Source organism: Tympanuchus pallidicinctus, unplaced genomic scaffold (assembly GCF_026119805.1).
Source record: "Tympanuchus pallidicinctus isolate F22 unplaced genomic scaffold, pur_lepc_1.0 scaffold7, whole genome shotgun sequence".
NCBI classification, from domain to species: Eukaryota; Metazoa; Chordata; class Aves; order Galliformes; family Phasianidae; genus Tympanuchus; species Tympanuchus pallidicinctus.
The window spans coordinates 13,250,923-13,261,450 of NW_026294791.1; the positions used below are offsets into that span (position 1 = coordinate 13,250,923).

The following is a 10,528-nucleotide window of genomic DNA, read 5'->3' on the forward strand; positions in this document are numbered from 1 at the left end:
TCATAAAAATTGGGTCTGTGTGTAATGAGACCTTTGATCTTCCATCTACTCCTGTGTTAATTAGAAATAACCTCAATGAAGCAAGCTGAGTTACACAGTATAATTAGTTTACACAAGAGAAGCAGATTTGATGTGTTGTCCAGTTCAGTTTTTTCCAGGTCTTTTTCCATTAACTTCATGCAATTGTGTTAATACATTTCTTTTTCACTTCTCTATGAAAATAAATTGAAAATGGAAGATATTATTTGTATACAAAAGTAGTAGACATACCCATGTTTTGAGACAATTCTAGTAATAAATGGAACTAATCAGTCCCACTGAGGAGCAGTACTTAAACTGCGTTTACGTTACAGAGATCTGCATTTCCAACTTTATGTGTATTTCATCTCTGACTGCTTGCAGGGAGTCTCCTGTTTCATTTTAACATAAATTTTAACAGCTTTTAATTGAACAAAAGTAATTTGCAGTCAAGTTACTATCAAAAGCCCAGGAACAGGCTGCCCAGCAAAGCTGCAGATGACAGCCTGCCACTGTGTTTGAAGTCAGGCTGGCCAGGGCTCTGAGCAGGAGGTGTCCCTGTGCCTGACAGAGGGTTGGACTGTAAGATCTTTAACATCCCTTCCAACTCAAACCATCCTATGGCTCTGTGAAAAAATCCTGTTTCAAGTAGAAGCTCCCAATGAACTCACTTATTCCAGCTCTGCAAGCAAATGCCTGTAACATGTGCGTGTTATCATTTCTGTAAAACCATCACTGTGCCATGTTTGTTGAAAGCTTTCCATTTTCATTTTGTTAAGCCTGATTATGAGTTACACTGTGGCAATAATTTATCTCATCTCCCATCTTACTGCAAGGTTGCTTTCTTGCTGAGCACCTCTCCTACAGAGAAAGGCTGAGGAAGCTGGGCTTGTTCAGTCTGAAGAAGGCTTTGGGGAAAGCAATCGTTGCAATCTTCCAGTACTTAAAGGGAGCTCATTAGCAGGATTGAGACCGACCTTTTACCCAGCCTAGTAGTGATCGGACAAGCGGGACGGCTAGAACTAAAAGAGTGGAAATTTAGGTTAGGTATTAGGAAGAAATTCTTTACTCAGAGGGTGGTGAGGCAATGGTACAGCTGTCCAGCTGTGGGTGCCCCATCTCTGGATGTGCTCGGAGCGAGGCTGACAGGGCGCTGGGCAGCCCGATCAGGTGGCTGCCAGCCCTGCCAATCGCAGGCGGGGAGAACTTCACCCACCCTACGACGGCCCCCAGCCCCACCCGTTCACGCTGAGCCTAGCGCCCCGAACGTCACGCTCAGTGCGCATGCGCACCGGAAGTTCCCGCCTTCCTTCCGGCGGCGCATGCGCCGAGCGCGCCGCCCGGCACAGGGTCGGGGCCGAGAGAGGGCCGAGGCGCAGCGCGGCATGGCGGGAGGCGGCGCGGGGACAGGCCTGGGTTCGGGCCCGGCGGGGCACGATGTGGAACCAGCGGCCCCGGAGCGAGTCCTCTTCCCGCCGACCTTCAGCGTGTCCGAGATCAAGAACAAGCAGCGGCGGCACTTCATGTTCCTTCGCTGGAAACAGCAGCAGAGGAAGGTGGGCGCTGGCCGGCGTGGCGCCGTGAGCGGGGGGCACCGGGCTGACGGCTGACGGCTCTCCCTCTCCTTTCAGGAGAAGCTGGCGCTCAAGAAGAAGAGGAGGAAGGAGCGAGAAGCCCTCGGGGACAAGGTGAGGGCCTGTGGGGCGCGGCCTCGGCGGAGCCCTGCGTGGGTCGTGGGTGGCGGTGCGAGCAGGGCCCTGTCAGCGCCCGACAGAGGGGTCGCTGCGGGCATCGCCGCGGGCGTGCTCTCATCCACAGTGCCTCGCTGATCTGCTGTCATGCAGCCTGCCCAAACCATGCGCACACCCGTTGTCTGCTTGTCCTTATTGGCTTCTTTTCCTAACCTACTGCAAAAACATATTGATGGTTGGAAGGAAGTTGTAAGTTCCTGTATTATAATTCTACAACAGCAGCACGAGTAAAGGGGTGAGCGTTGTTACATCCCAGCTGTCGTTCAGTTGTGGGTGCAAAGACAGCATGTTCCTGTTGCACACAGATCTTCTGGTAGCACGGTCTCGTGGTAGCTTTTGCAGTACTTTACAGTGTTGCTTTACAATGATGTGAGTGTGTTACATTAATAAATCTACGTTTATTTTAGGCACCTCCGAAAGCCATTCCAAAGACTATTGAAAATCAGAGAATTTATGATGAAACAACTGTAGATCCCAATGATGAAGAGGTAACTGTTTAATTTTTGCAGATGCTGTTAATTGTTTTGTTTTGGTTTGTTTTTTTTTCCACAAAGAAGAGCCTTAAAATGTATGGATAAAATTCATTATTCTTGACTTTTCTGTTAAGATGTTAATGGTTTACTTTTCATGTGCTGGATTCATCAAAACACGATGTCCTTTTTTTATTATTTACCTTAAATAATTGTCCTTTAAGTTACAGCTATTGATGGCAAAACCTGTCAGTTTTCTTTATTCTGGACTGTTTAAAATGCAAAAACCACACGTCTTAGAATAAATAGTTATAGGACAGAACTTGCAAACTGGGATTTCTCTTGTTAAACTTCATTTCATCAAATTAGATCAGATTGAACAACTGTTCTTCAATTATTTAATATGTGACAAGCCTACTTTTCTTCTAGGTTGCTTTCGATATAGCGACTGATGAATTTGCACCATATTTCAACAGACAAACAGTTCCAAAGATTCTTATTACAACATCAGACAGACCTCGTGGGGTGTGTATGCCATGCTCAGATTGTTCTGAGCAATCAGTTGCACAGTACCGAAGTTTTCATGTGATTAATTAATTACACTTTTAGTATAGAAATGACTTTAAAAAACACAACTTCTTTGTATGCTGTCAGTAGAGACAAAGGAAACTTGATGAGCAGGAGATACTTTGTGCTAAATTGTTAGATTCTTTTTGGTCAGAAAGTGTCTCTTGGGTTCTAGCACCATTCAAGATGGGTTTAATCTAACTAAGGTTTCTAATCTCCAAGTTTAACATGATGTATAAGTCCATGATGACTGCATACAATCATATGTAGGAAAAAACTACAGAACTTGATATTTCCTTGGGGTTTATTTTGCTGCTGTTTTTAATTTAGTGACTCTTGGGAAACTTTATGTGTATGCAGTCCGTTAGCTCCTTTAGCACTGTTTGTTTCATTAAAAAGCTCAAGTATACGTTCCTGTATGTGATGGTGTGCGTTACCTAACTTGGAAGATTTCTGACGCTTTGTGAAAACCATTAGAAAGTGATTTTAGAAATAAGAAACTGTGTATCTCTTAACAGGTTCTCTGGAAGTTCAGATGTATGTATAGTACATGAGGCAGTATTTCTACTGAAGTACTAACAACGCCTTGTAAAACAAGATCCTTAAAAATAACGATTTTATGTTATGATTTTGTAATTTTCCCATTTCACTATGAAAAGAAAACAATCCGTTCCAAAAAGCTGTCCCTAGTGTGTTGCAGTTACTGCCAATAAATTAGTTTTCCAGCAACTGAATGAAACAATTTGTTAGCCTGTTGATGGCTTTTTATTTCCAGTATCTCAGTTTGCATCAAGGAGAGCAGTCAGTGAGCAGTCCTCTGTCCCACCTCGTATTTGGGTTTGTTGCTGTATTTACTGCGTTGTGATTTAACTCATCTGCTTTACAGAGAACAGTGAGATTCTGTGAACAGTTGTCCTCTGTTATACCCAACTCGCATGTCTACTATCGCAGAGGATTGGCTTTGAAAAGAATTATTCCACAGTGTATTGCAAGGGACTTCACAGATCTAATTGTCATTAATGAAGATCGCAAAATACCAAGTATCCTTTGTGTATATACTAAACTGAATGCAATGTTAGCTTTAGGCTAAGGGGAAACTTTTTTTCTTCAGTGTGTGTGTCTTAAGATCTCCTTTATTCTGGATTTTTTTTTCTCCATTTTGCTGTTTATAGGATAATTACAGAGTTAAAAATCACTGTGCCAACTGAAGTATCTGATGGTTAGTGGCACTTGAAATTATTAAATTTTGTTGTTGTTTTTGTTTGTTTCAGTAAGCTTAGCTTCCCTTCCTGACCAGAAAGTTTCATTTAGTTTTGCTGACTTGATAAGTACTGAAAAGATGACAGAATATAACAGGTTAGCTATTGAAACAAACCTTAATGGATCTGTTTGAACACTAGCTAACTAGTTTCTGAATGTATTTTGGAAAACATAACTAAACCTTGTAAATTAGGCATAGCTAATGGATGTAATATGGTGATACCATACCGCATTTAACAGAACGTGCTTCTCCGTAAATTACATTTCAAATTTTACAAACTTTTTTTTTTTAACTCTATGAACAGATGGGCTTGTTTTAAGCCACCTTCCTGATGGTCCGACTGCTCATTTTAGAATGAGCAGCGTCCGTCTGCGTAAAGAAATAAAGGTGAGACTCCAACAAAACCTTAAAACAAACAAACAAACAAAAAAAACCTGTACTTTGGTTTATCAATAACTATGTTCAGTTCATTCAGCTGCCCAAACTGGTTGTGCTTTTGTAAAGTTCATCTGATCGTGTACAGATGCTTTTTCATAACTGGCAGGAGGCTAAAGACCGTAACAGTCTACTTCCATAAGCGGTGTATTTCAAGTTTCAGAGTTACCCACTGAATGTGACTGCCTGCCATATATAGCCATATCATCTAACATTAATACAGGATACTTAACACCCCGTGTATAGTACATGTGCAGCAGGGTGTGTAAAGTAAGTGCTATACAAGATTTCAATAAATGCAGTTCCCAGTCTTGAATAAAACCTAGTTTTTCTTATCTTACAGCCTTGTCACCTGTTCTACAGTAAGTATTGCTTACTTAGCCAAAGATGACTTGCAGTATAATGTTTTTTTTTTTTTCTTTTTTGAATTAAGTAGTTTTTAAAATGTCATCTAAAGGCTGTTCCAGATATTCCTCCTTGCTATGTCTGGAGAGATTTTCAGCCTCCTAATTCTTTACTGTAGTGGGTGCTGCCAGGAATGACAATTAGTGCAGCAGAGAGGAAATACACAACTTTGTGCTTTTTCATTAAGTTTGTATCGTTAATCCAAAGATCCTTATGTTAGCACCTTCTGCTTTACTTACTTACAAACTTTGTATAAATTTTTTCAAAAAACAATTAGGCATATTATCAGGCCCTGGTTGTCTACACCCTATTTTATCTCAATCTTATCTTTGATAGTACATTAAAATAATTTTGCGTACCATCTAATATTTGCATTTTTTCACTCCAGAGAAAGGGGAAACAACCCACAGAACATGCACCCGAAGTAATCCTGAATAATTTCACAACACGACTGGGCCATTCTATTGGTCGTATGTTTGCTTCTCTCTTCCCACATGATCCTCAGTTCATTGGAAGACAAGTAGCTACGTTTCACAACCAGAGAGACTACATCTTTTTCAGATTCCACAGGTAACTTCTTGCCCCAGAACGCATGAATGAGAGATATTGTTCACATAGCTTAACAACTAATCTTTTTTCTTTTTTCTCTTCAAGGTATATATTCAAGAGTGAAAAGAAAGTGGGAATTCAAGAACTTGGGCCACGTTTTACATTAAAATTGAGGTCTCTTCAGAAGGGAACCTTTGATTCCAAATTTGGAGAATACGAATGGATTCATAAGGTATGTCTGAATTATACTAAATCTGCTGGGGAACAGAGAATACATCTGACATGAAATGTGACCACACATCTCAACCTAGAAAAGCACTTCAAGTGCAGTTCTCAAAACAGAAATGCCTAAGTGAAACACTGAGAACTACTTCTTGTCAAAGAAGTAAAGTAAAAGCATTCTGCTATGTAGCAAGGATGATGAGTGTCAGTATATCATGACTGCTTATGCTGTGTAAGGTTTTGAACATATACCAATATAAGCAAAACTGATAAATGCTCTCTTGGTATGATCTATTACTGGAAGCCTAGTAAGCTTGACTAAGAACATTTTTTGCAAGGTCAGGGTTAGAACTGTAATGTAAAAACAATTAAGCTATTTCCTCAAACGTTAATTCTTACTTTCCATTCAGTATTAACACTGACTTCATCACACCTTCAGGTGAAGTGCACTTTACGTTAACAGTTAATGACATTGGTAGTTACTTTGCCTATCAACTGCAATTCCATGGTATTTGAGCTACATCAGAAGAAAAAATCTAGTGTTTATGATGTAGGCCATGATGTGTATAATGTTGTGTGTTTGATGCTGTGACTGCTGTCTGTATATACGCTTCTAAACAACTGATCTCCAACATTTCTCCCTTGTCTTGAAAAGCTGACTACAATAACTCAGTTGCTCTGTAGTGCATTTCACTGCATTAGTGTAAACCTGAGTTGTCACTGCAGACTGGTGTACGAATTTGCTGTTAATAACTTTTCTTAAATTTCAGCGTCGAGAAATGGACACAAGTAGAAGAAAATTTCACTTGTAAGGGACAGTTACTTGCCAACTGCTCACGACCAGAAATATGACAGTATCTTTGAACTATGGATCATCTCAAATTCAACTAGTAATAACACTGAACAGTGTCTGGCTGCAGAAAGACAAAATATGAACTGTTTCTGTAGAAACTTTTAATGTTTAAGTACAACTGCATCTTTTTATTTCTTCTGTGGTTGTAGCTAAATCCAACGTGACAAAGAGTTTAGCAGGAAGATCTATTGTAATGCTAGAGAAGGCTGTAATTCAGTTATCACTGAAGCTTTGCTATGACTGCTGATGTACTGTAAATAACAGTGTTTACTGAAAACTGTTAAAAATATTTTCAAAATAAAATATTTTCACATATACAGCTTATTTTCTTCCCTGTTAAGCAGCTAAACAGAGTCATTCTACGTTTTAATCAGGTAAGAAATAAATATTGTAAACCTCTAACAGTGTTAGTTTTCAAGAGAAACAAAAAACAAACCAACACCAGTATCCTGCCTGGAGGATGTTGAGAAAGCTGTATACAGACTGATTTATATTTACTCAGAACAGTTAAATCATTAGGCCAGCTTCCAGGAAGTAAATGAAGCTCAGTAGAACAGGTGAGATCTCTGAACAAGATTTTCTCCATTAGAATCTTTTAATGCTTTTTCCAGCAGTGATAACTATCACTGAGTTGATACTACCTGTGGAATTAACTTTTTGTTCTGGCTTAGATTTGCACATTCGTTTTCTTTTGGATTACTTTCTTTCCGTTGTGTACCTAAGTAGTGCTTTTTAGTATTTACATAAAGGGGCTAAAGGTACACTAATGACTCAAATTGCTCTTTAAGGAAAGTTAGCTGTAGTTGTGTAGTTCAATCATAAAAGAAGAGCCAAAACCTGTTTTTCCCTGTTCTACTATGCTTCTGAGCATACTAGTGATGAAGTTCTTAAGAGTATCAGCCCAAGGCACATTTGTAGCACCACAGAACACCTGAAGATAAGCTCTTGCGATTATCTTCAGCTGCTGAAAAATGATGCAGTAGCTGACGAGGTGTCAACATATCCCAACTTCTGAGATAAACTTCAACACAAAACTAAGTCAAAACACTTTTATTTTTTGCTTGGTATATAAAACTGATTCCCTCATGAACAGAATTATTGTAAATAGCATACGGTTCTTTTGGAGAGGTAGATGGTAAGAGGTTTGACAACAGTAGCAATTTTACAGTTAGATTTGGCACGTGAAAGCTAAGCTTTTGTACAGACTTCAAACCAGGCCACTCCTTGAGGCGCTCTGCCCCGACAGACATCAGCAGCTAGGAAAAGATGCTAAAAGATCTGAAAAACAAACAAAATGAGGTGGTTAGAAGATAACAAGCAATCCTACGTTTAAGAATATGCATACTACTTAAAAAAATTCCTTTTTTTCTACAGTTATTTAGTAGAACTTAAATTATAAAATAAGCTTTTCAAAACCACGAAGCCATCCCCCAGGGGGTACAAGAAGATAATCAAAGCTGTTACAACAAAACAATCAACATGCTGCATCTTCTGGAAGCCAAATTAAGTAGGAGGGCAGAGTAAGTTGTTTCTGGTCGCTTGATGACTATGGAAGTATTGAGAATCTACTTCACTTCTGAAAAGCAGGGGGAGTCTGGGTAACTTAACAAATCTCACTTCCTCTTCATTCTACAGAGTTGGTACAGACTGTGCAAGCATGAACTCTATTGGTTCATCTCATAAACAGCAAGATTACAACTAAGAAATTCACTGTTTTGAGGAAGTACTTGCAAGAGGTGAAAGGGAGAAAAAAAATTTGTTCCATGCAAGTAGCTTAAATTGCTATTCTAATGCCTTTTGCCTGTAGCCATAAGCAAAAAGAAGTGCTCTATTCCAAATTCAGAAAAGGCATTTAAGGGCAATAATTAAGAAAAATATTAACCCTGTTCTACCATGTGAATTACTGCTTAAAGCTGAAGAACAATACTAGGAAGGCAAGTCAGTTCAGAAATGTTATCTTCTAAAAATGAATAGTTTATAAAATTCATAATAAAGAAACTTCAGAAGAACTACTCTAGAAGAGCTCCGTGACTCAGTCTTTATAAGACTTCTGTGAATCTAAACCTGATCTCTGTCTTATCACCAGAATTTTTAGGTAATGCCAGATCAATTGTCTTCATAGTGACAGCAGTAGTGTTAATGAACCTAGGAAAGTTTCAAAGTGAAAGTACAAATGAGTACTTAACAGTTTCTAGTTATTTAAACTGCAATCTGTGTAGTAGCCTATTCTAGGGGAATTTGGGTGTTGATACAATTCTTGGCCTATGTAATTTCCTTTTTACTTAGAGGGTATTTTCTGTAGCAGACAGGGCTCTCCTTTGAGAGCATCACTAACCTAACCTCTTTGGGAAGTACTCCTTAAGAGTTTAAAAACAAAGTCCTGAGAACTAAAATCTGCTTTATCTGCTACAATTGGCATTCACTCCATAACCCTTCAGGCAACTAATCCTATGTGAGAAAAAGGAAATGATGCTTTTAACATAGAAGGAAACTGCAGCAAAGCTACATTACAGCCAGGTTAATCTAGATAGCAGCTCAGTAACAGCTGGCCCCCAACTACTTTGGCTACAATAGCAGAAACGGGTTGGAGCCCTGTAACATCCAACTACTACTCACTTATGAAATCTGTCTGGTACAGAGTTACCCTCCCACTCTGGGAGGAAATGACCAAAACAGGGATCCAGATCAACACCAGCTGTACAAGTCAGACGTCTCTTTGGAATGGTTTAAACACAGACAGTCCCACTTAAAGCAGGATGTTTTTAATGACAGAAGAAAGTCTGAGTCTTTAAGAACTTACCACTGAAAGATACCTAAGCAGTCCACGTAATTACAAAAATGAACAAACTTTCTGGGGACGGAATGGATTTGTACTCGATGATACTCCTGTCAGCAGGGGATCATGCTGTGCATTCTGCAGGCAGAACTGCTTCAGGTCCACAGCAGCCTGAGAAACCTGGGCGTAGGAGGAGCTGGTGTTAGCACTCACTGATCAGACTGTGCAGGGGATGTAATTGCAGCAAGAAATACAACACTGGTAAGTGATTTAGCAGTGCACCCTAAGCAGATGTCATACAATCGTTTTCTGGTTTATCGGTCAGCAAGTTATAGAAATTATTGAAAACTTAATGATAAAAAGCCTCTAGGTATGAAACGTGAAAGAAAAGCTATGTCTCGAGGAGACACAGCCTTGTTGCTTTGTTAAACGCACAAAGACTGATTGTTTTCTCGGAGTGCCTCCAATGAGACAAGGCCCAGCCGCAGCCCGGGAGCGCCGTGACACGTCCTCGGCACGCCTGGCAGCGGAGCCTCCATTTTCCAGCGCAGGGCCGAGACGCCGGCCAAGCAACCTGTTGCTACTCCGCCTCGGGCAGCAGCAGTCCGACGGGAGCGGACGCTCCCAGAGCACAGAAATGAAAGGGGAGAGCGGGGCGCGGCCATCCGGCTCGGGACGGAGCGCAGCCCCCGCCGGCCCGGGGGAAGCGGGAGGGGCGGGCGAAGGGAAGGGACGCGGCCGCCCTCGGGGCCAGGCTCAGCGGTGATGCTCCGGGGCGCGGGTCGGCCTCCGGTGCCACAGCCGGGGCGCGGGACTACGCGCCGCAGCCAAGTAGGGTCGTCGGGGCGCTGGGAGCCGTCGGCCCGGCCCGGCCCTGCCCCGCTCGCTCTGCCCCGCGGCTCGGCCTGGCCACCTCCGAGGGGCGCCGTGGAGCGCGGCCCCCAGCGGTAATGGCGGCACGGCCGCCCCGGGCCCCTGCTCACCTTGACGCGAGTCACGCTGGCCTCCAGGCGCAGCTGCTGCACCACCTTCTTCATGGCCGCCACGTTGGAGGAGCCCGACATGGTGGCGGCGACGGCAGGCGGCACACCCAGACCCAACTTTCCGGCGCGTCCCAAACTCTCGGCCCGGAGGCGCCTGCGCAACCGCCCCGGGACCGGGACCGCCTCGGGGGGCGCTGCGGAGCCTCCGGGAGCCGCGGGGCGGGGCGGGGGCGGGGGA

General features: G+C 42.3%; 2 protein-coding genes across 2 annotated transcripts; one reads left to right on the forward strand and one right to left on the reverse strand.

The window, feature by feature from the left end:
- Positions 1–1,349: 1,349 nt before the first annotated feature.
- RPF1 (ribosome production factor 1 homolog) lies at positions 1,350–6,846 on the forward strand. The gene is made up of 9 exons (XM_052666025.1): positions 1,350–1,574; positions 1,650–1,706; positions 2,177–2,257; positions 2,669–2,764; positions 3,693–3,846; positions 4,372–4,454; positions 5,296–5,477; positions 5,562–5,688; positions 6,449–6,846. The coding sequence occupies exons 1-9, from the start codon at positions 1,404–1,406 to the stop codon at positions 6,488–6,490; spliced, it is 993 nt and encodes a 330-aa protein (XP_052521985.1). The 5' UTR covers positions 1,350–1,403; the 3' UTR covers positions 6,491–6,846.
- A 720-nt stretch (positions 6,847–7,566) lies between these two features.
- Positions 7,567–10,451, reverse strand: GNG5 (G protein subunit gamma 5). The gene is made up of 3 exons (XM_052666026.1): positions 10,291–10,451; positions 9,332–9,487; positions 7,567–7,809 (listed from the first exon to the last, which is right to left on the reverse strand). The coding sequence occupies exons 1-2, from the start codon at positions 10,369–10,371 to the stop codon at positions 9,362–9,364; spliced, it is 207 nt and encodes a 68-aa protein (XP_052521986.1). The 5' UTR covers positions 10,372–10,451; the 3' UTR covers positions 7,567–7,809; positions 9,332–9,361.
- Positions 10,452–10,528: the final 77 nt, after the last annotated feature.